This window comes from Leucoraja erinacea, chromosome 39 (assembly GCF_028641065.1).
Source record: "Leucoraja erinacea ecotype New England chromosome 39, Leri_hhj_1, whole genome shotgun sequence".
NCBI lineage: Eukaryota > Metazoa > Chordata > Chondrichthyes > Rajiformes > Rajidae > Leucoraja > Leucoraja erinaceus.
Window position 1 is genome coordinate 6,784,438 of NC_073415.1, and position 25,821 is coordinate 6,810,258.

Below are 25,821 nucleotides of genomic sequence, written 5' to 3' on the forward strand. Positions count from 1 at the left end.
GAATCGAATGCCTTTTATTGTCACTGGAACAGCTTGGTTTGAACACAGTTGCATTTCTACAGTCTTAACATTGGGGGGAGAGGGAAGAGGGTGGGGGGAGGAAGAGAGAGAGAAGAGAGGGGAGAGGGGGGGGGGGAAAGGGGAGAGAGAAGAGGGGGAGGAAGAGAGAGAGAAGAGGGGGGGAGGGGAGAGGGAGGGGGGGAAGGAGAAAGAAGAGGGGGAAAGGGAGAGAGAAGAGGGGGAGAGAGGGAAGGGGGGGGGAAAGGGAGTGGGAAGGAGACGAGGGGGGAGTGTAGAGGGAAGAGGGGGGGGAAAGGCAGTGGGGAAGGGGGAGAGAGATGAGGGGGCAGTGAGGGGAGGGGGGAGAGGACAGGAGGGAAAGGGAGAGGGGTTAGAGTAAGAGGGGGGAAAGGGAGTGAGAAAAGGAGGTGGATGGTGAGAGGGGGAAAGGGGGAGGGAAGAGGGGGAAGTGAAAAGCGGAGAGAGGGGTAGGGAGAGGAAAGGGGGGGGGGAGGAGAGAAGGAAAACAAAAGAGCTGTCCCCTCCCACGCTCCCTCCCACTCCAGCCCCTCTGCTGAAACACACATGCACACACGCGCACACACAAGCACACAGGCTCCTGGCTACAGTGACAATGTTAATCAGAGCTGACAGGCAACGGAGTGTGACTGGGGCCCCAGATGCCCCTCGGATGCTGCCTGTAGCTTGACTGTGTGTCGGCTGAGCCCTTTGTGATGAATGCAAGGTCTCCCTTTGAACCGAGCATGAGAGGAAGGAAGCATGCAGCTGAACCATGTGTGTGACCTGCTGCTTAGCATCAATAACCCTCCTCCAAACATGTGTGTCTCTGGCCCGTCACGCATTGCACTCTGCGTGTAATTAGGCGTGTAAAGTGTGCGTGCAATAAATCACGTGAGAGGAACAGCGGCCGGAATGGTGGGTTAACGAGCGTGGAGTCCGAGCCAAGGAGACAAACCGTAAGGAAACAGGCCCTTCAGCCCGCTGGCTTTGTGCTGGCCATCCAACCACCCACCCTCCACCAATCCAAATGGAATAACGAGGAACTGCAGATGCTGGTTCAAACAAAGTGCTGGAGTAACTCTGGAGTGTAGAGGTCTCCGATGGTCGTGAGAGGTCACCCCGACATGTCGCCAGGGGTCACCTGTACGGTTGTGTGAGGTCTCCTCGGGTCTTGAGAGGTCTCCAAAGAGTCTCTCTGGTCGCCGCTGAATTTTCAACATGTTTAAAATCTCGGCGACCGACCACGGGTGCCGGCAGTCGCCTGTAAAGGTCGCGTAAGTGGGACAGGCCCAAGCGTGTCGTCGTGTGACTGAGGACGTGAGTGGAATGAGGAGCGTGGCAGGCAGCCTGAAAGATGATACAGCTGTAGCAGCTGATGCCACGGGCTCTTGCAGTGCTGAATATCACTCGCGACTCTCTCACCTGTTCTGTATTAATCCCATCATTGTTGCTGGAAAGCTCCCTCAGTAGCAAATGTGTCTGCATTTAGGATCCAGTGCTCGAATGATTGGCAACACTCCAATATCCTGTGGGCCATCGTTTCTGGTTACTGGTGTCTGAATCTCCTTAGCCGAGTCTGGGGTATTCCTTCACTGATTTGGATGGGGGTTGGGAAGCATTTTGCTGCCAGTTTAGTCGGAAGAATCGCGCAACGGAACATTGTTTGATTGGCTTAGTGGCTGGTTTATTATCGTCTAGGAAGGAACTGAAGATGCTCATTTACTAAAGCCCCACGCCCACTTTCACGACCTAATTGGCCACCTCTGCCGAGTTTGCCCTTGACTCGTACTCGCAGCATGGTCGTCACGAGGTTGTAGGAAGTCTTCGTAACTCTTCCTCATGCTCGTGAGTGGTCTCCGCGTACTCGTGGCCTCAAGTAGGTCGCGGCGTTTTTCACAGCCTGATAAAAAAAATGTCCACGAGTTAAAAAAGTCGGCAAAATGGAAAAAAAATTGATACTTTTTACTCGTAGGTTGGTCATCGGCCGGTAACTGGGTCGAGAAAAAAAACGCATACATGGCATAATTTTATCATGTGATCAATTCAATTCAATTCAATTGTCATTTGGACCCCTTGAGGTCCAAACGAAATGCTGTTTCTGCAGCCATACATTACAAACAAATAGACCCAAGACACAACATAATTTACATTTTACATAAACATCCATCACATCGCTGTGATGGAAGGCCAAAAAAATGTATCTCTCCACTGCACTCTACCCCCCCCCCCCCCCCCCCCCACCCGATGTCAGAGTCAAAGTCAAAGCTCCCGGCTGGCGATGGCGATTGTCCCGCGGCCATTAAAGCCACGCCGGGTGGTGCGAGGTCGCACACCGGGTCTTGGTGTTAGAGCCCCCAGGCGTGCGCTCGCAGAGTCCCGCGGCCATTCCAAGCCGCGCGGGGCGGTGATGTCAGGCCCTGCTCCAGGAGCTCTTCAACCCCGCAACTCGGGCGGGAGAAGTCGCCGTTGCAGGAGCCCTGAAAAGCGGTCTCCCTCCAGGGACCCGCGGGCTCCCGGTGCCGCCATCCGCCAGACCCGCAGTTGCAGCCTCCGAATCTCCGGAGGTCGGGCCGCAGCAGCAGCAGCGCTCCACCACCGCTCCACCCGCTCCGGACTCGGCCAGCTCCGTGACGAGGTGAGTCGGCACCAGAGTCCCCGGTCTTCTCCTGTTGGAGGCCGCTCCACATTGCAGCCCCAACCGTGCAGGGAGAGATTTAACAGTTACCCCTCCCTCCCACACACACACCCCAACAAAAAATAACAAAAACTACATAAAAACATAGACAAAAATAATAAAAACGCGGACGGGCTGCAGAGGCCGCTGCTGACGTGAGTCGCGCCGCCTACCGACATTCGTAGCTAGTCGTAGTTGGTCCTGGGTGTGGAAGACTGAGGTCGAAAGGAGGGGTCGTAGGAGGTCGTAGACAGAGTCGTAGGAGGTTTTTTTACTTCGGCGAGTCAACACCACCTTGACACTTTTTTCAACTTGTCTATGGTCTTCTAAACTCGTGGACTAGGTTGTCCAAGTGGGACAGCCCCTTGATAATGCTGGAGTAACTCAGCGAGACAGGCAGCAACTCTGGATGGGAGGAACTTGTGATGCTTCTGCAGAGTGTCTATCAAGTCAAGTCAAGTTTATTTGTCACATACACATACGAGATGTGCAGTGAAATGAAAGTGGCAATGCTCGCGGATTTTTGTGCAAAAGACAAACAACAAAACAACCAAACAAATTATAAACACAATCATAACACACATATCCTTTTACATAATAAATAATAGAAGGAAAAAACGTTCTGTAGATTTATTATCTTTTCTTAGTCTTTTAGATGAGACTTTAGAGGTACAGCGTAGAAACAGGCCCTTCGGCCCACCGAGTCCATGCCGACCGGCGCTCCCCGCACATTAACACCATCCTACACACACTAGGGACAATTCACGATTTTTACTGAAGCTAATTAGCCTACAAACCTGTATGACTTTGGAGGAAACCGGAACACCTGGAGAAAACCCACGGGGAGAACGTGCAAACTCCTTATAGACAGCACCCGTGGTCAGGATCGAACCCAGGTCACTGGCGCTGTGAGGCAGCAGCTCTACCGATGAGCAAACATAGAGGCGTAGCAACTGCAGATATGGTTTACAAATACAGGCACAAAATCAGTGGGTCAGGCAGCATCTCTGGAGGACGTGGATATTTCGGGTCCCCGGCACTTTTTCCTATTATTAGCGTGTGTACCGAGGTACAGTGAAAAGCATCATCAAACCTCCTATCATGTTGTCTGGCATGTCTGAATACCCAGGTGTTGGTCTCATTTAAGTTTAGGTTTATTATTGTCATGTGTACTGATGGTACAGAGAAAAAGGTGCACAAAGTGCTGGAGTAACTCAGCGGGTCAGGCAGCATCTCTGCAGAACGTATATAGGTGATGTCTCAGGTCGGGACCCTCCTGCACATTGAATTGTGATCAGTGAAAAGCTTGCTATCCAAACTGATCAGATAGGGAGATGCTATCTGCATTTCGTTGTCTCTGTACTGTACACTGCACAATGACAATAAACTTGAATCTGAATCTGAATCTGAATACACCATGCAGTCAATTAAAACTCAAGGACAACCAACAAAGCAAAGGGGATGATACAAAGTACAGATTAGAGTTCTCAGCATCCATTCCAGAGAAAAACAGGCCCTTTGGCTCAGCAAGTCCCTGTGGAATATCAGGGATCTGTTATGCTTAAAGCAACTGCATTCCTGAGGTTATGAAATACCAATTGAATCTACACGGCTTTCTTAAATTAAGTCATTCACTTCCAAAGCAGTTCACTGTGTGGAATAATTAGATTTTTACGGTTTAATGCAGTGAATATATATCATAAATGTATGATGCATTCCTAATACTCATTTTAAATAGCAGCGAGTTCATACTGTGCTAAGCGCTTGGTGTCCCAGTGTTTAAGCTCATCCATAATCCCTTGAAGAAGAAGGGTTATATATCATAAACATAATGTGAGCGATCTTTGAAAACGACTGTAGAACTTTGAATTTTCTACCATTCCATTTGTCTGAGATTTTCAAGATTTAGATATGGAAGCGCTGAAACTAATGGATTCACAAGAGAGTTAGATAGGGCTTATGGAATCAAGGGATATGGGGAGAAAGCAGGAACGGATTACTGATTTTGGATGATCAGCCATGATCGTATTGAATGGCGGTGCTGGCTCGAAGGGCCGAATGGCCTACTCCTGAACCTATTTTCTATATTTCAATGTTTGTGAGATTCCTGTCAGGGAGAGTTCTTCCATCTAGGGGCGGCACACGGTGGCACAGCGGTAGATTTACTGCCTTCACAGCGCCAGAGACCCGGGTTCGATCCTGACCACGGGTGCTGTCTGTACGGAGTTTGTACGTTCTCCCCGTTGCCGCGTGTGTTTTCTCCGGATGCTCCGGTTTCCTCCCACACTCCAAGCGCTTACTACTCAATCAGATTCAGATTCAGATTCAATTTTAATTGTCATTGTCAGTGTACAGTACAGAGACAACGAAATGCATTTAGCATCTCCCTGGAAGAGCGACATAGCAAACGATTTGAACAAATAATAATAAGTGTCCGGGGGGGGGTGGTGATTGGCAGTCACCGAGGTACGTTGTTGAGTAGAGTGACAGCCGCCGGGAAGAAGCTGTTCCTCGACCTGCTGGTTCGGCAACGAAGAGACCTGTAGCGCCTCCCGGATGGTAGGAGGTTAAACAGTCCATGGTTGGGGTGAGAGCAGTCCTTGGCGATGCTGAGCGCCCTCCGCAGACAGCTCTTGCTTTGGACAGACTCAATGGAGGGGAGCGAGGAACCGGTGATGCGTTGGGCAATTTTCACCACCCTCTGCAATGCCTTCTGGTCGGAGACAGAGCAGAGCAGAGCAGATACTGTGATGCAGTTGGTAAGGATGCTCTCGATGGTACTCAATGCAGCCTCACCAACGTCTTATACAACTGCAGCAAGACTGCCCAACTTCTTCACTCAATATCCAATAAATATGATCATGTCCTCTTGTGTGAATGTGCGTATGTGTAGTGAGATGTTTACTGAACGGAACACAAAGAAGGAATTTCACTGGGGAATTTCAATGTACCAGTAAACCGTTGGAACTTCAGTTGCCTGGTAACAGGAGATGTCTAGGAAGGAACTGCAGATGCTGGTTCACAAATAAAAACACACAAAGTGCTGGAGTGTCCCAGGAGGTCAGGCAGCATCTCTGGTGATGTTTCCAGTCGGGACCCTTCTTCAGACAAAAATCTAAAGAGGGGAAATAGAGGTATGAAAATGCACGTGGAACAAAATGAATGGAAGGCATGCAAATCAAAGCCAGCAATGATATGGAGGGATATGGACCAAACGTGGGCGGATGGGACTAGTGTAGCTGGGACATTGTGAGCCGGTGTAGGCAAGTCGGGCCTGTTTCCACGCTGTATCAATCTATGACAATCAAAGAAAGGTGGAGCCCACAATGGTCCATTGTTGGCTGTGGAAGAGGTGATGACGAGGGAATACAAGCAGGGAAACTGAGCAAGATTACGGTGGGACACCAGGAGATGATGTGATGAGAATTAGAACCGGTGGGAGACAGATTGAGAGTTAAAAAAAATATGAGCTGCTTTTCCCTCGGGAATCTTTCTGCTTCCTGAGCTTATGGAGGAGTTGGACAAGTTTAGTTATGTTTCCACAGATAGGGGAAGGGAATATGGGATGAACAGTCTATTTTGAATTGCATTCCTGCCCTCGGGTCAAGTGCAGTTTGGTTCGCTGCGGAATAAAGCCTTTTGTCTTTAGTCCTGCCAACTCTTCACAATGTTCCCCTTCAAAGCCGTCAATTGTCAAGGGGTGTTTCCCAAATCCATGGTGCAGGGTAATATCACGGAACTCAAATGAACTTGTAGATCAGCTCGCTATTTAGAATTAACTTTCAGAAGCATTAAAGAATGGTGCCAATCTAAACATTGATTTTAATTTAAAAATATGATCTTGCAAAACTGAAATGCACCACAGGCTTGGGGTACAAAACTTGGTGGTCCACTTTTTGTTTAGTTTAGAGATACAGCGCCCTTCAGCCCACCAAGTCCACCCTGACCAGCGATCCCCACACACTAACACTATCCAACACACACTAGGGACATCTATTTTACATTTATACCAAGCCAATTAACCTACAAATCTGTACGTCTTTGGAGTGTGGGAGGAAACCGAAGATCTCGGAGAAAACTCACGGGGAGAATGTACAAACTCCGTACAGACAGCACCCGTATTCGGGATCGAAGCCGGTTCTCTAGCGCTGTAAGGCAGCAACTCTACCGCTGTACCACTGTGCCGTCTAGTTGTAAATGTAAATTGTTACACAGAGAGTGGTGAATCTGTGGAATTCTCTGCCACAGAAGGTAGTTGAGGCCAGTTCATTGACTATATTTAAGAGGGAGTTAAATGTGGTCCTTGTGGCTAAAGGGATCAGGGGGTATGGAGAGAAGGCAGGGATGGGATACTGAGTTGGATGATCAGCCATGATCATATTGAATGGTGGTGAAGGGCCGAATGGCCTACTCCTGCACCTATTTTCTATGTTTCTATGTTAGCAGCTGAATAAAGTGATGTTAGGTAGATATGTATTTCATTGGATTCAAGAAATTGGATCTTGAAGTATTAATGTCTCGAAAACATAGTTCACAAAACCAAACACGAATTTAGAGGGTTTATTTGTGGTGATATTTTGGTGTGATCGGTCTCCAAATTCTTCAGATGTATTTAAGTCTGTTTTCTTTTGCTTGTTTTGATCAGCTTCTGGCCAAGAAAGGAAAGTCTTGACCCGAAACGTCACTCATTCCTTCTCTCCAGAGATGCTGGGCATATACCAAAGATAGACACAAATGCTGAGTTAAGGGCCTGTCCCAGTCGGGTGCCATATGCGCATCATTTACGCATCACGTGCGCATGGTGCGTGGTGACATAGGCTGTGATGGGCAGTCACGCGCGGCTCCCAAGGATTTTGGGACGTACAAAATCTCAGCGTGCCATCTGCGGCAAATGTCGCCCAAGTGGGACAGGCCGTATACTCCTGCATTTTGTATCTATCTTCGGTGTATAGCCAGCATCTGCAGTTCCTTTCTACACTTTAATTGGCCAAACTGGGCTGAATATCCCGCCCTTAAGTAGATCAGAAACATAGAAACATAGAAATTAGGTGCAGGAGTAGGCCATTCGGCCCTTCGAGCCTGCACCGCCATTCAATATGATCATGGCTGATCATCCAACTCAGTATCCCGTACCTGCCTTCTCTCCATACCCCCTGATCCCCTTAGCCACAAGGGCCACATCTAACTCCCTCTTAAATATAGCCAATGAACTGGCCTCAACTACCCTCTGTGGCAGAGAGTTCCAGAGATTCACCACTCTCTGTGTGAAAAAAGTTCTCCTCATCTCGGTTTTAAAGGATTTCCCCTTTATCCTTAAGCTGTGACCCCTTATCCTGGACTTCCCTAACATCGGGAACAATCTTCCTGCATCTAGCCTGTCCAACCCCTTAAGAATTTTGTAAGTTTCTATAAGATCCCCTCTCAATCTTCTAAATTCTAGAGAGTATAAACCAAGTCTATCCAGTCTTTCTTCATAAGACAGTCCTGACATCCCAGGAATCAGTCTGGTGAACCGTCTCTGCACTCCCTCTATGGCAATAATGTCCTTCCTCAGATTTGGAGACCAAAACTGTACGCAATACTCCAGGTGTGTCTACCTAATCAGGGTCTGATTAGGTAGACACAAAAATCTGGACTAACTCAGCGGGTGAGGCAGCATCTCTAGAGAGAAGGAATGAGTGATGTTTCGGGTCGAGACCCTTCTTCAGACTGATTAGGGGCATGTCAAACTCCTCGTGTGTAGGACTGGGGGCTGGGATCGAACCTGGGTCCATGGAGCTGTGAGGCAGCAGCTCTACTCGCTGTGCTACTGAGCAGCTCCTATGGTCCATGCTTATGTTCCACAAGCACCTCCTTGTATTGCCTCCTCACGAGGGCTGTCAGGGCATTGAGAGTGGCACGGTGGAGCAGTGGTAGAGTTGCTGCCTCACAGCGCCAGAGACCCGGGTTCCATCCTGACTACGGGCACTGCCTGCAGAGTTTGAACATTCTCCCCGTGACCTCATCGGGTTTTCGCCGAGATCTTTGGATTCCCCCCGCACTCTGAAGGTACAGGTTTGTAGGTTAATTGGCTTGGTGTAAATGTAATTGTCCCTAGTGTGTGTAGGGTAGTGTTATGGGGCTGTCCCACTGTACGAGCTAATTCAAGAGTTCTCCCGAGTTTCCCCTGATTCGAACTCGGAGAATTACGGTAATGGCCGCTCGTAGGTACTCAGGGCTCTCGTGGACATTTTTCAACATGTTGAAAAATCTTCACGAGCTTACCGCGTTTCCCGAGTACCTGCCGTTAGCGTTACAAGCCGCTAAGACACGTTACTCCAGCATCTGCTGTTCCTTCCGACACACTTTAGTTCCTCTGTCATGTTGTTTTTGGCCTTGGGTGGAAGCTCAAAAAATCTCTGACTTGCTTGCCAACTCCTAACATAGAACCAGCAGAGTGTTGACTGAAAAGGCCCTTTGACCACAGGGAGGTTACGCAAATGAGTTTAGAAGAATGAGAGGTGGTCTCATTGAGAAATATAACTGGTGCAAAATTAGATTAGTTTTGTTTGGAGATGCAGCATGGAAACAGGAACTTGGCCCAAGGTTAATTCCCGGGATGACGGGACTGTCATATGCTGAGAGAATGGAGCAGCTGGGCTTGTACACTCTGGAGTTCAGAAGGATGAGAGGAAATCTCATTGAAACACATAAGATTGTTAAGGGCTTGGACACGCTAGAGGCAGGAAACATGTTCCCGATGTTGGGGGAGTCCAGAACCAGGGGCCACAGTTTAAGATTAAGGAGTAAGCCATTTAGAACGGAGACGAGGAAACACTTTTTCTCACAGAGAGTGGTGAGTCTGTGGAATTCTCTGCATCAGAGGGCGGTGGAGGCAGGTTCTCTGGATGCTTTCAAGAGAGAGCTAGACAGGGCTCTTGAAAATAGCGGAGTCAGGGGATGTGGGGAGAAGGCAAGAACGGGGTACTGATTGGGGATGATCAGCCATGATCACATTGAATGGCGGTGCTGGCTCGAAGGGCCGAATGGCCTACTCCTGCACCTATTGTCTATGGTCTATTAGCCCACCAAGTCCACGACGACCATCGATTATCTGTTCATAATCCTACTTTCACATCCACTCCCCACATACTAGAGGCAATTTTTACAAAGGCCAATTAACCCACAAACCCGCACGTCTTTGGGATGTGGGAGGAAACCAGAGCACCCGGAGGAAACCCACGCTGTCAGGGGGAGAACATGCAAACTCCACACAGACAGCACTGGGTGGTGAATCTGTGGAAATCATTGCCACAGAAGGCTGTGGAGGCCAAGTCATCGGGTATTTTTAAAAGGGGATATTGATAGATTCTTGATTAGTGCGGGTGTCAGGGGTTACGGGGAGAAGGCAGGAGAATAGAGTTGAGAGGGAGGGATGGATCCGCCGTGATGGACTGGCGAAGTAAACTTGATGGGCCGAATGGCCAAATTCTGCTCCTATGTCTTATGATCTTAAGAAACTCAGTCCAATAAGAGGCTGAAGGTACACTCGTGAATATTAGCATGCAGGATTAGAGACAAGCCTAAAAGGTTGAATGAAGGAATGATGGAGTTGACTGGATGGGCCGAATGGCCTAATTCTGCTTCTATATGAACTTATGAACAATACATGATTACAATCAAGTGTAAAAGATAAAAGGCACAACATTCAGTGCAAGATTACGTTTGATTAAGGATGCTGGTGTGAGCATGTGTGTGTGTGTACACATGTATCAGTGTCATGTATGTTTGCAACAGTTAAACCGCCCGTGTACATCGAACGTTCCCAAGCTCTGACAATGCGAGGATGAGTTCCCTGAGGCTGACCCCGTCCCCGGTGAAAGGGATGCCCAGACCATCACACAAACCAACCTCCCTTCCACTGACTCCATCTACACCTCACGCTGCCTCGGCAAGGCCATCAGCATCATCAAGGACCAGTCGCACCCTGGCCACTCCCTCTTCTCCCCTCTCCCATCGGGCAAGAGGTTTAGTTTAGAGATACAGCACAGAAACAGACCCTTCGGCCCATCGAGTCCGCGTTGACCAGCGATCCCCGCACATTAACACTGTCTTACACACACTAGGGACAATTTACATGTACACCAAGCCAATTAACCTACAAACCTGTACGTCTTTGGAGTGTGGGAGGAAACCAAAGATCTCGGAGAAAACCCACGCAGGTCACGGGGAGAAACGTACAAACTCCGTACAGGCAGCACCCGTAGTCGGGATCGAACCTGGGTCTCGTGTGCTGCAAGGCAGCAACTCTACCGCTGTGCCACCATTCTTGGTGGAGAAGTGTGGCAACGTACATCTCCAGATTAATGGACAGTTTCTTCCCAGCTGTTATCAGGCAACTGAACCATCCACAGTGTTTAACAACTATCCACGTCTTTGGTGACCCTCGGACTATCTTTGATCGGACTTTGCTGGCTTTACCTTGCACTAAACGTTATTCCCTTATCATGTATCTGTACACTGTAAAATGGCTCGATTGTAATCATGCATTGGCTTTCTGCTGACTGGTTAGCACACAACAAAAAGCTTTTCACTGTACCTCGGTACACGTGACAGTAAACTAAACTGGAACTGAACTCAGTTGCACTTACGGGGATTAGCTGAATCTAATGATGGTGCTTGTGATTCCTTGCAGAGAGCGCGGTCGACATCCTGCAAGTGCTGAACCTCCAGGATACCACGGAAGGAGTGGTGAATGTGGCGGGATTCTGCACACAGCGAAAAGGCTCTGAAGACACTGACTTTGCACTCCGGGTGGAAAACAAGACACACTTCACCGCCCTAACCACGCAGTTATATCCAGGTATGTCCATCTCCTGAAAGATGCACCCTATTCTATTGGTACTTTGCCTGTTCCTGCAGTGAACCAAGAGTGCTATATGGTCGTATGGCCCCAGACACAACAATGAAATGCTTACGGTAGACAAACTTGCTGGAGAAACTCAACGGGTGAGGCAGTATCATCTGCAGTTCCTTCTTAAACAAAATGAAATCCTTACGTACAGCACAACGAGATATGTAAAAATAGTACTCTGTAAACAAATGTAACAACTGAGAAAAAAATGTTCAGTGTGTATATATATAAATATATATATGTTTATGCGTGTATATGTGTGTGTGTGTGTGTGTGTGTGTGTGTGTGTGTGTGTGTCTGTATATATACACACACACACACACACACACACACACACACACACACACACACACACACACACACACACACACACATACATATATATGCATATATAATAATAATAATAATAGTAATAAACTTCATTACGGACTCAAGGTCCAGACAAGGGGCAATATTACATTAAAAATGCATTGCATATTAAATATCATAAATATATATAAAATCATGGTATATCACATAAAAACATCATCATTTATATTTAACAAAAACCCACAATACTTAAGTTAAACATATACACACACACACACACACACACACACATATATAACACACATATATATATATATACACACACACACATATATATATATATAACACACACATACAAATACACACACACACACACACACACATACACATACATATATATATACACACACACACACATATATAAATACACACACACACACACACATATATAATATACATATATAGATACACACACACACATATATATAATATACATATATAGATACACACACACACACACACATATATATACATATACATATATAGATACACACACACACACACATATATATAATATACATATATAGATACACACGCATGATACGATAGAACTTTATTCATCCCAGGAGGGAAATTAATCTGCCAACAGCCATAAAACACACACACACAAAATACATGAAACATGAAATTAACGTGACAAATGGAAAGGATTGGGGGTGTGCAAAGATTGGGGAGGAGCGGGGCGGGTGGGTGAGGGGAGCCACACACACACAGACATATACACACACATACACTTACATATATATATATATATATACACACACACACATATATATCTATACATGTATAGATTGATACACCATCAGGGAAGAAGGATCTCCTGTGGCGTTCTGTGGTGCATCTTGGTGGAACCAGTCTGCTGCTGAAGATGCTCCTCAGGTTGACCAGTGTGTTATGGAGGGGGTGAGCTGTATTGTCCAGGATGCTCTGCAGTTTGAGGAACATCCTCCCCTCCAAGACCAATCTCCCGTGAATCCAACTCCAACTCCAACTCTGCCCCCAGGATGGAGCCAGCCTTCCTGGTGAGCTTGTGTATTTGTGTATGTGTGTGTGTGTGCATATATGTGTGCATACATATATATATACACATATGTGTAAGCACACCTGCACATATGTGTGTGTATACTGTATATACATATATGTGTGCATACATATATATATATACACATATGTGTAAGCACACTTGCACATATGTGTGTGTGTGTATATACTGTATATACATATATGTGTGCATATATATACTATATATACCCCATATGTGTAAGCACACCTGCACTTGTGTATTTGTGTGTGTATACTGTGTATACATATATGTGTGCATACATATATATATACACATATGTGTAAGCACACCTGCACATATGTGTGTGTGTGTATATACTGTATATACATATATGTGTGCATACATATATATATATACACATATGTGTAAGCACACCTGCACATATGTGTGTGTGTGTGTGTATACTGTATATACATATATGTGTGCATACATATATATATACACATATGTGTAAGGACACCTGCACATATGTGTGTGTGTGTGTGTGTGTGTGTGTGTGTATACTGTATATACATATATGTGTGCATACATATATATATATATATATACACATATGTGTAAGCACACCTGCACATATGTGTGTGTGTATGTACATACAAGGATACAAAGAACATTTATTATCACATACACCAATTGGTGTAGTGAAATTTGACTTGCCATTTGCACACGCATATGCACATGCATGCACACGCATATACACAAATATATATGTACAGTAAACACACACACACACACATGGCCGAATGGCCTAATTCTTCTCCGACAACTAATGAACCTTGCAGGGCAATATGTAAGAAGAGTTGTGAAGGCACAGTGTTTTATTCCACTAATGTTCTCTCTCTCTCTCGCTGCAGATGGGAGCTTCCCTGAGAACTTCTCCATCCTAACGACACTGAAGGCCAAGAAAAACGCCCAGTTTTTCCTCCTGTCGGTGTACAACGACCAGGGCATCCAGCAACTGGGCGTGGAGATTGGCCGCTCTCCCGTCTTTCTGTACGAGGACCAGACGGGCAAACCCACACCGGAGGATTACCCCATCTTCAAAAAAATCAACCTGTCAGATGGCAAGTAAGTCCCTCCATCCACCTCGTGAGTCGGGGAGTCACGGACCGGACGACACGGGTCTATAGTTTAGTTTAGAGATACAGCGTGGAAACAGGCCCTTCGGCCCACCGGGTCCGCGCCGACCAGCGGTCCCCGCACACTAACACTATCCTACACACACTAGGGACAATTTACACTGATGCCAAGCCAATTTACCTGCAAACCTACGTACGTCTTTGGAATGTGGGAGGAAACCGAAAATCTCGGAGAAAGCCTATGTGGTCACACGTACAAACTCCGTACAGACAGCACCCGTAGTCGGGATCGAACCCGGGTCTGCGGCGCTGCAAGCGCTGTAAGGCAGCAACTCTACCGCTGCGCCACCGTAAGGTTAAAGGAGATAGATTGAATATTAGGTCGTTTATTCTTCTCTTGTGTACTGAGGTGCGGTGAAAAGCTTCTTGGTTGTGTGGTACTAATAGACTTTTCAGGTACAGCGCAGAAACCAGCCCTTCGGCCCACCAGGTCCGTGCTAGCCTTGAATAATGGTGGCGTCTGCATGTGTAATATATGCAAAAGGAATTTCATTCTGCAGATGAAATACAAGTGTATGGGAATATTATACCGAGGCAATATACAAGAGTCGCCAGGTTTTGGAACCATTTTCAAGTCCAAGTTGTTATATGTTTATAAGTCAGAGGACACAGGTTTAAGGTGAAGGGGGAAGGATTTAATTGGAATCTGAGGGGTAACCTTTTCACACAAAGGGCGGTAGGTGTATGGAACAAGCTGCCAGGGGAGGTAATTGAGGCTGGGACTATCCCAATGTTTAAGAAACAGTTAGACAGGCACATGGATTTGGAGGGATATGGACCAAGCACAGGCAGGTTGGACTAGTGTAGGTGGGACATAGGTTTCGGCCCGAAACGTTGCCTATTTCCTTCGCTCCATAAATGCTGCTGCACCCGCTGAGTTTCTACAGTGCTTTTGTCTACCCTGTAGCTGGTACATGTTGGCCGGTGTGGGCAAGTTGGGCCGAAGGGCCTGTTTCCACGCTGTATCACTCTGTGACTCAAGAACCTTGTAGTGAGCATCAAGTAATACCTGTCGGTGGGTTGTGCTGGCTATCTCAACCTTTGTGTTACTGCAGCATCCAGGCCTTCATGAACAGCTGCCTGGTCCAATGAGTCCGATACAAGGTTAATTCCCGGGATGGCAGGACTGTCATATGCAGAGAGAATGGAGCAGCTGGGCTTGTACACTCTGGAGTTTAGAAGGATGAGAGGTTATCTCATTGAAACATACAAGATTGTTAAGGGCTTGGAAACATGTTCCCGATGTTGGGGGAGTCCAGAACCAGGGGCCACACGCAGTTTAAGAATAAGGAGTAAGCCATTTAGAACGGAGACGAGGAAACACTTTTTCTCACTGAGAGTGGAGAATCTGTGGAATTCTCTGCCTCAGAGGCCGGTTCTCTGGATGCTTTCGAGAGAGAGCTAGATAGGGCTCTTAAAGATAGTGAAGTCAGGGGATATGGGGAGAAGGCAGGAACGGGGTACTGATTGGGGATGATCAGCCATGAACGACGGTGCTGGCTCGAAGGGCCAAATGCCTCTACTCCTGCACCTATTGTCTATTGTCTATGAGTCTACATTAGTCGCTGGTGGATTGTGTCTTGCAGGTGGCATCGGCTGGGAATCAGCGTTGAAGGGAAGAACGTCACGTTGATCGTTGACTGTGACCAGCGGATCACCGAGCGTCTGGCCAGGAGCGACAACCCCGTGGTCGATACCAACGGCGTGGTGGTCTTTGGTACCAGGATCCTGGATGAGGAAGTGTTTGAGGTTAGTGCGGGGGGACCTCAGCTTTGGGTTCACATCTGGCATCTCCTCAGTTGGTCCATCACTCGATGTGACAGCACGTTGGGTGGTGCAGCGGTAGAGTTGCTGACTTAAGCCCCTGTCCCACTTCGGAGACCTAAACCGCAACCTCTGGAGACCTTGCCCCCCCACCCAAAAAAAAATCGAGGTGACCTGCAACCTCCTACCACCTCCCACGCATATGTTGAAAACCTTCCTCCACTATGAAGAAAACCGGCTTCGACTAGACCTGCGACTAAAATATGATCGATTTTTAAAACGGCAACCTATTTTTAGTCGAGGCCGGTTTTAACCATATAATAATAACCATATAACAATTACAGCACGGAAACAGGCCATCTCGACCCTTCTAGTCCATGCCCAACACATAATCTCCCCTAGTCCCATATATACCTCCACTCAGACCATAACCCTCCATTCCCTTCCCATCCCTATAACCATCCAATTTATTTTTAAATGATAAAAACGAACCTGCCTCCACCACCTTCACTGGAAGCTCATTCCACACAGCTACCACTCTCTGAGTAAAGAAGTTCCCCCTCATGTTACCCCTAAACTTCAGTCCCTTAATTCTCAAGTCATGTCCCCTTGTTTGAATCTTCCTAAACTTTCTCAGTGGGAAAAGCTTTTCCACGTCAACTCTGTCTATCCCTCTCATCATTTTAAAAACCTCTATCAAGTCCCCCCTTAACCTTCTGCGCTACAAAGAATAAAGCCCTAACTTGTTCAACCTTCCTCCACTATGAAGAAAACCGGCTTCGACACGACCTGCGACTAAAAAATGATCGATTTTTAAAACGGCAACCTATTTTTAGTCGAGGCCGGTTTTAATCATGATGATAAAATAGCAGCAACCGAGATGAAGCCTCGACCAGTTTCGACCATTAGGGAAAGTGACCAAAACCTCCGGTGACCTCATAGAAACCTTGGGTAGCGGGCAAGGTCACCAGAGGTTGCTGTTTAGGTCTCCTAAGTGGGATAGGGGCTTTACAATGCCAGGGACAGCCTTTCACTGTACCTCGGTAGATGTGACAATAAACTGAAGTGAAACTGAGCCTCTCGTTTTCGAGCCGGCACTTGCTCTCTGGCTGACTCTCCCGAGTTCAAACAAGCTTCTGATAAGTTCCGCCACTCTGCACTCCTGGGGCCCAGTCAATGTGCAGAGGTTTTGTAGACAGAATGGGCTTCAATTAGATTCACGCTTGGGATCGCACAAAACAACCTGCAGTTGAAGATAACTTCATGGCAAATGTCTGCATTCATCCACCCAGCTACACAATGGCAGAAAATACAGTTTGCCTCAAAGTAATTCAACTTTCAATGAGTGTTAGCCTCTCTTGCCTTTTGGCTGTGAGCTCGGCTCTGCTTTCCTCCCATATTGTATTGTATATCTTTATTGTCATTTCCTGAGTATTCACATACCCAGAGGAAACAAAAAAATGTTGCTCAACCAGTGTCCATTCAGTGTGCATTAAAAATAAATAGAATAAAAAATACATGTTTGTACATAAAAGTACATATCTCCCCCCCCTCCCCTCCTCTCTCCCCCCTCCTCTCTCCCCTCTCCTCTCTCCCCCCCTCCTCCCCTCCCCCCCCCTCCTCTCCCCCCCTCCTCTCTCCCCCCCTCCTCTCTCCCCCCCCCCCCCCTCCTCTCTCCTCCCCCCCCCCCCTCCCCCCTCTCTCCCCCTTCTCTCCCTCCTCTCTCTCCCCCTCCTCTCTCCCCTCCTCTCCTCTCCCCCCTCCTCCTCCCTCCCCCCCTCTCTCTCTCCCCCTTCCTCTCTCCCTCCCTCCTCTCCCCCCTCCTCTCTCCCCCATCCTCTCTCCCCCTCCTCCTCTCTCCCCCTCCTCTCTCCCCCCCTCCTCTCTCCCCCCCCCCATCCTCTCTCTCCCCCCTCCTCTCCTCTCTCCCCCCTCCTCTCTCCCCCCCTCCTCTCTCCCCCCCCTCCTCTCTCTCCCCCTCCTCTCTCTCCCCCTCCTCTCTCCCCCTCCTCTCTCCCCCTCCTCTCTCTCCCCCCCCCCCTCTCTCTCCCCCCCCCTCTCTCGCTCTCCCCCTCCTCTCTCCCCCTCCTCTCTCCCCCCCTCTCTCCTCTCCCCCCCTCTCTCCCCCCCCTCTCTCTCCCCCCTCCTCTCCTCCTCCCCCCCCCTCCTCTCTCCCCCCTCCTCTCTCCCCCCCCCCCTCTCCCCCCCTCCACCTCTCCCCCTCCTCTCCCTCTACCCCCTTCTCTCCCTCTCACCCCTCCCCCCCCCCCCCTCTCTCTCCCCCCCCCCTCTCCCCCCTCCTCTCTCCCCCCCTCCTCTCCCCCCCTCTCCTCTCCCCCTCCTCTCCCCCCCCTCCTCTCCCCCCCCTCCTCCCTCCCCCCTCCTCTCTCCCCCCCCCTCCTCTCTCCCCCCCCCCCCTCCCCCCCCCCTCTCCCCTCCCTCTCTCCCCCCTCCTCTCTCTCCCCCTCCTCTCTCCCCCCTCCTCTCTCCTCTCCCCCCTCCTCTCTCCTCCCCTCCTCTCTCTCTCCCCCCCCTCCTCTCTCTCCCCCCTCTCTCTCTCCCTCCCTCTCTCTCTCCCCCTCCCCCTCTCCCCCTCTCTCTCTCTCCCCCTCCCTCCCTTCCCTCCTCTCTCCCTCCTCCTCCTCCCCCTCCTCTCTCCCCCTCCTCTCTCCCCCTCCTCTCTCCACCCCTTCTCTCTCTCTCCCCCTCCTCTCCCCCCTCCTCTCCCCCCTCCTCTCTCCTCCTCTCTCCCCCCTCCTCCCCCCCCCTCCATCCCTCTCCAATCACCCCTTTCCTCTCTCCCTTCCTCTCCCCTACCCTCACACTCCTCTCTCCCCCCTCTCTCCCCCTCCTCTCTCTCCCCCCTCTCTCCCTCCTCCCCCCCTCCTCTCTCCCCCTCCTCTCTCCCCTCCTCCTCTCTCCCCCTCCCCCCCCTCTCTCCTCCTCCCTCCTCCTCTCTCCTCCTCTCTCTCCCCCCCCTCCGTCCTCCTCTCTCTCACCCCTCTCCACCTCTCAACCCCTAACTCTTCCTCTCATCTCCCTCCCTCCTCTCTTCCTCTCTCCCCTTTCCACTCTTCCTCTACCCCTCTCCCTCTCTCCCACTTTCCCTCTCCCCCTCCCTCCTCTCTCCCCCTCCTCTCTCCCCCCTCCTCCTCCTCTCTCCCCCTCCCCCCCCTCTCTCTCTCCCTCCTCCTCTCTCCTCCTCCTCTTACCCCCTCCTCTCCCTCCCTCTCCTCTCTCCCTCCCTCCCCCTCTCAACCCCCTCTCTCCCCTCCCCTCTCCCTCGCTCCTCTCTCCCCTTCTCTCCCTCTCCCCCTCCTCTCCCCCTCCCTTTCCACCCTTCCCTCCCCCCCCCTCTCTCTCCCCCCCCTCTCCTCATCTCATCTCGGTTTTAAAGGATTTCCCCCTTATCCCTTCATCGCTGTGAGGCAGCAACTCTAACCGCTGTGCCCCGTGCCAACCTAAACGTAGATCCAAGTGAAGTATTTCACACCGAACGCCCTGGGGAACACGGCGCTGATGTGAATTTTGTGGGAAAGAATGTAACTTTCACAAACCTCTCTACTGTGAAGACCTCTTTAATTGAGGCGAGGAGTTGGCTGGAGTTGCTCAGAGGCAGCATCTGGGAGATTTCCAAATTCCAAGCATGTGTCCACTTGTAGCAGAATGTCTTGGCCCACACTGACCAATTAGTTTTGGGAACCTTCAGAGCTGTGGAACAGCAACACATTCAGTTGGTGGAAAAATTGTCGTTTTGCCCAGGATTTAGTTATGGGTTTCGGAGATTTAATTATTTCCAGACAGACGGAGAGCAGCGATGTTTTTTTTTTTTAGATATACCAATAAAAAAACAGCATTTCTTTTAGTGTCAGGACTGCATTCTAACACTCAGGTGCTAAGATCTGGAAGTGTGTATTTCGTGTCCTAACCACTACCAAATGAAAACTTTCAATATGTTTAGTATTAGTTTAAGTTTTGGAGATACAGCATGGAAGCACGCCCATCTTCAGAAGATACACGCTGAACACCTATTCCCACTAGTTCCATGTTTTCCCACTTTCCCGTCCACTCCCGACACACTAGGGATGATTTGCAGATGCCCCTGTCCATTTAGGAAACCTGAACGGAAACCTCTGGAGACTTTGCGCCCCACCCAAGTTTCCGTGCGGTTCCCGGAGGTTTTTGTCAGTCTCCCTACCTGCTCCCTACCTGCAACCTCCGGCAACCACCTGCAACCTGGAACCACCTCCGGCAACCACCTGCAACCTCCGGGAACCGCACGGAAACCTTGGGTGGGGCGCAAAGTCTCCAGAGGTTTCCGTTCAGGTTTCCTAAGTGGGACAGGGCCATTTAAGCCTACAGGCCTGTGCATCTTTGGAGTGTGGGAGGAAACGGGAGCACCCGGAGAAAACCCACGCAGGTCACAGGGAGAACCTGTGACGAGACCGCGGTTCGATCCTGACTACGGGTGCTGTCTGTACGGAGTTTGCACGTTCTCCCTGTGACCACATAGGGTGCTCCGGTTTCCTCCCACATCAGAGAGACGTGCGGGATTGTAGGTTAATTGGCTTCGGTAAAAAAATATATATATATTGTCCTTAGTGTGTAGGATAGAGTTAGTGTAGGGGTGATCGCTGGTCAACACAGACTCGGTGGACCGAATGGCCTCATTCTGCACCAAGGTCTTTTAGTTGTAGTTTAGTTTAGCAATACAGCGCAGAAGAAGGCCCTTCGGCCCATCGAGTCCGAGTTGACCAGCGATCCCCGCACACTCACCCAGTCCACAATTTTTATCGAACACCAACTAACCTACAAACCTGTTCGTCTTTGGCGCGTGGGAGGAAACCGGAGCATGTGGAGAAAAGCTAGGCAGGTCACGGGGAGAATGTAGAAACTCCGTGCAGGCATCCGTGGTCAGGATCGAACCTGGGTCCCTGGCGATGTAAGGCAGCAACTCTACCACCCTATGTTACTAGGCTATGTATGGCAGGGAGCCTCAATTGGGCGGTTCACCAGGACATGGTTTGCCCTGTACTACGGGATTTTCTCCGCCACTTTCCCACGCGCTCTTCCAAAGAGGAACAATGACACTTGGCATCACACTGTCAGGAACAGCTGCTGCGCGGAGAGGCGTCACCAACATCTGGATTGTTGGGAACTGGCCGAGCTGAGAGGGATTACGAGATTGGGATTTTGATTTGGTTCCAGAGAAAAATATTTAAGTGAGGAGTTGCCTAATGCAATGTTCCCAAGTCTGCACCAAGCACTCTGTAACCACTCCATCTTTAGTTTTAATCAATAAAACCGATAATGATTAATGTTGCAATATAGCATGTATTTCCTGACATACACTGGGCGAGAATATTGATTTGGCTACCTAAGGCAAGGCAAGAGTGTTATATTTATATGTACTTGCCATCAGAGCAATGAAATTGTTCCTGCCAGACCCAATAACAGATACATTTACAATAATACAATTATCTATTATCAAATATCAATTATCAAGTGTGGGAGGAAACCGAAGTTCTTGGAGAAAACCCACGCAGTCACAGGGAGAACGTACAGACAGGATCGAACCCGGGTCTCTGGCGCTGTAAAGGGCCGGTCCCACTTACGCGACCTTTACAGGCGACTGCCGGCACCCGTAACAGGTCGCCGAAATTTTCAACATGTTGAAAATTCAGCGGCGACCAGAAAGATACTACGACTCTTTGGAGAACTCTCACGACCATAGGAGACCTCTCATGATGAGGCAGGCTGTATGGTTGTGAGAGGTCTCCTATGGTTGAGAGAAGTCTCCTATGGTTGTGAGAGGTCTCCGATGGTTGTGAGAGGTCTCCTATGGTTGAGAGAGGTCTCCTATGGTTGTGAGAGGTCTCCTATGGTTGTGAGAGGTCTCCTATGGTTGTGAGAGGTCTCCTATGGTTGTGAGAGGTCTCCTATGGTTGTGAGAGGTCTCCTATGGTTGTGAGAGGTCTCCTATGGTTGTGAGAGGTCTCCTATGGTTGTGAGAGGTCTCCTATGGTTGTGAGAGGTCTGGTTGTGAGAGGTCTCCTATGGTTGTGAGAGGTCTCCTATGGTTGTGAGAGGTCTCCGATGGTTGAGAGAGGTCTCCTATGGTTGTGAGAGGTCTCCTATGGTTGAGAGAGGTCTCCTATGGTTGAGAGAGGTCTCCTATGGTTGAGAGAGGTCTCCTATGGTTGAGAGAGGTCTCCTATGGTTGAGAGAGGTCTCCTATGGTTGTGAGAGGTCTCCTATGGTTGAGAGAGGTCTGATGGTTGAGAGAGGTCTCCTATGGTTGTGAGAGGTCTCCTATGGTTGAGAGAGGTCTCCTATGGTTGAGAGAGGTCTCCTATGGTTGAGAGAGGTCTCCTATGGTGGTTGAGAGAAGTCTCTGATGGTTGAGAGAGGTCTCCGATGGTTGTGAGAGGTCTCCTATGGTTGAGAGAGGTCTCCTATGGTTGTGAGAGGTCTCTGATGGTTGAGAGAGGTCTCCGAAGGTTGATGGTTGAGAGAGGTCTCCTATGGTTGTGAGATGTCTCCAAAAAGACATAGTGTCTTTCTTGTCGCCGTTGAATTATTAACATGTTGACATTTTCGGGCGAACTATCACAGGTGTCGGCAGTCACCTGTAAAGGTCGTGTAAGTAGGACAGGCCCTTTATTAGGCAGCAACTCTACTGCTGCGTCCCTTCCATCTGATCCGTATCCTTCCATGCCCTACATATCCTTGTGCTTATCACCACCCAGCCCTGGCAGCGTGTCTCAGGCACCCACCACTCTCTGTGTAAAAATAAAACCTTCCCCCGCAAATCTCTTCTAAACTTTCCCCCCTCTGAGGTTACAGCTCCGTACTCTAGTCCATCGCATATCCACCCTGGGGAAAAAGGTTCTGTCTGTCCACTCTATCTACGTCACCCATAACTTTATAAATGTCTGTGAGGACTCCCTTGGATCTAATAAACTACCGAAAGAAAATGAAAAACAGTAAATCCTTTTTATTAGAAAAATACTTGAGCTTTGTCCCTGGGGGTTGTCCATGGCTGAGCTTGTAAGAGGAAACTCCAGAGACCGAGGTGTGCGTGTGCGTGTGTGTGTGTGTGTGTGTGTGTGTGTGTGTGTGTGTGTGTGTGTGTGTGTGTGTGTGTGTGTGTGTGTGTGTGTGTGTGTGTGTGTGGGTGTGTGTGTGTGTGTGTGTGTGTGTGTGTGTGTGTGTGTGTGTGTGTGGGTGTGAGTGTGTGTGTGTGTGTGTGTGTGTGTATGAATGTGTGTGTGTGTGTGTGTGTGTGTGTGTGTGTGTGTGTGTGTGTGTGTGTGTGTGTGTGTGAGCTCGTCCCTTGCAATAGAAGTAAGGGGGGGCAGGAGCAGGTCATGTGGTCTACCAAGTGTACACCATCATACATCAAGATCATGCCTTCCTCAGCACCATTTTCCTTCACTAGTCCCTCATTGCTTGATTTTAGCACCCAGATATCAGTCGGCTTCAGATTGAATGAACACAGGAAATTAAGAAAAACATAATGCACTTGGATATTCCAGTAGGCGGCCGTACATTGGGATTAGGATTTGGTCAGTCAAAAGAAGGGTCCCGACCCGAAACGTCACCTATCCATGTCCTCCACAGATGCTGCCTGACCCGCTGAGTTGCTCCAGCACTCTGTGAAACGTCACCTATCCATGTCCTCCACAGATGCTGCCTGACCCATTGAGTTACTGTCCGGCTTCAGATTGAATGAATCCACAGGAAATAAAGAAAACTGCATAATGCACCCGGGAGTTTCCAGCACTCTGTGCGGCCATACCATGGTTCTTAGATTTGGTCTGACCCGCTGAGTTACTCCGCACTCTGTGAAACGTCACCTATCCATGTTCTCCACAGATGCTGCCTGACCCGCTGAGTTACTCCAGCACTCTGTGAAACGTCACCTATCCATGTTCTCCACAGATGCTGCCTGACCCGCTGAGTTACTCCAGCACTCTGTGAAACGTCACCTATCCATGTTCTCCGCAGATGCTGCCTGACCCGCTGAGTTACTCCAGCACTCTGTGAAACGTCACCTATCCATGTTCTGCAGAGATGCTGCCTGACCTGCTGAGTTACTCCAGCACTCTATGCTTTTTATAATTGTGTTGAGTTTAGTTCAGAGATACTGCAAGGAAACAGGCCCCTTCTGCACACCGAGTCCGCACCGACCAGCGATTCCCGCGCACTAGAACTATCCCACCCGAGGGACATTTTCCCATTATGGTTTATCAATGCAAATTAACCTGCAATCCTGCACCTCTTTGGAGAGAAGGAATGGGTGATGTTTCGGTTTGAGACCCTTCAGACTAAGAACAGTATCATGTTCCCCTTTGTGGGAACTTTCCATTCTCCTAATAGCTGTCGACTCTCCTGTCGTACAGGTAGTTAAACAAAAACAATCAGTGGATACAAGGAACTGCAGGTGCTGTTTTACAAATAAAAAAAGACACAAAGTGCTGGAGTAACTCAGCCGGTCAGGCAGCATCTCTGGAGGACATGGATAGGTGATGTTTCGGATCTTCAGGTTGAAGAAGGGTCTTGCCCTGAAATGTCACCAATCCATGTTCCTCTGATGCTGCCTGACCCGCTGAGTTACTCCAATCTAAATAACTAATCTGTTGGTTATAGAATATGTTGAAACTTTCTGAGGCTTTTCCTTTTGTAAAGTGCTTTGAGAGAGGGATTAGAGGCCAGACGTGATGACTATCAGAACGTGCAGCACTGATCACTTCAACGCCACAGCATAACATCACAAGTAGAGGTGGGACTAAGCTTGCATGAGAACACTTCGCTGATATTTCACAAGGTTTTAATTTAAAAAATGCATTAGTTGAGATGTCTGCACGAGATTACATGATTATCAGAAACTCCAGTAGCCAGTGTAATCTCTGCAAGCAGAAACCAAAATGACATCTATTGCCCCTGTCCCACTTAGGAAACCTGAACGGAGACTTTGTGCCCCACCCAAGGTTTCCGTGCGGTTCCTGGAGGTTTTTGTCAGTCTCCCTACCTGCTTCCACTACCTGCAACCTCCTGCAACCTCTGGAAACCGCACGGAAACCTTGGGTGGGGTGCAAAGTCTCCAGAGGTTTCCGTTCAGGTTTCCTAAGTGGGACAGGGGAATACTGTTGAATGACCATCACACAAACCAACCTCCCCTCCATTGACTCCATCTACACCTCACGCTGCCTCGGCAAGGCCAGCAGCATAATAAAGGACCAGTCGCACCCTGTCCACTCCCTCTTCTCCCCCTCCCATCGAGCAAAAGGTACAGAAGTGTGTAAACGCACACCTCCAGATTCAGGGACAGTTTCTTCCCAGCTGTTATCAGGCAACAGAATCATCCTACCACAACCAGAGAGCAGTGCTGAACTACTATCTACCTCATTGGTGACCCTCGGACTATCCGTGATCGGACTTTGCTGGCTTAACCTTGCACTAAACGTGTATCTATGCACTGTAAATGGATCGATTGTAATCATGGATTGTCTTCCCGCTGTCTAATTAGCACGCAACAAAAGCTTTTCACTGCACCATCTTCAGTCTCAACCCAAAACGCCACCCATGCCTTCTCTCCAGAGATGCTGCCTGTCCCGCTGAATTACTCCAGCATTTTTTTTTGTCTATTGTCGGAGCAAACCAGCATTTGTAGTTCTTTCCTCTGACTGGTTAGCACCCAACATAAAAACTCTTCACTGTATTGGACAATAAAATTGTGCTTTTTAGAAAGACATTTGATGGGAAGAGTTCGGAGGGATATGAGCCTGGTGCAGGCAAATGGAAAGATTGTAGATGGGGGCATTTGGGTCGGGATGGGCGGGTTGAGACGAAGGGTCTGTTTCCATGTTGCATGGCTCTTGGTTCCGAATTGTCT

The 25,821-nt window shown here is 48.9% G+C and overlaps 1 protein-coding gene across 2 annotated transcripts in view; it reads left to right on the forward strand.

Annotated features, from left to right (window-relative positions):
• LOC129714470 (collagen alpha-1(XI) chain-like) overlaps window positions 1-25,821 on the forward strand; it is a 188,670-nt gene that overhangs the window by 17,843 nt on the left and 145,006 nt on the right. For both annotated transcript variants that reach the window (XM_055664082.1, XM_055664083.1), the window contains exons 2-4: window positions 11,370-11,537; window positions 13,875-14,088; window positions 15,746-15,908. In XM_055664082.1, coding sequence (XP_055520057.1) covers window positions 11,370-11,537; window positions 13,875-14,088; window positions 15,746-15,908 — 545 coding nt within the window. The remainder of the gene's footprint in view (window positions 1-11,369; window positions 11,538-13,874; window positions 14,089-15,745; window positions 15,909-25,821) is intronic.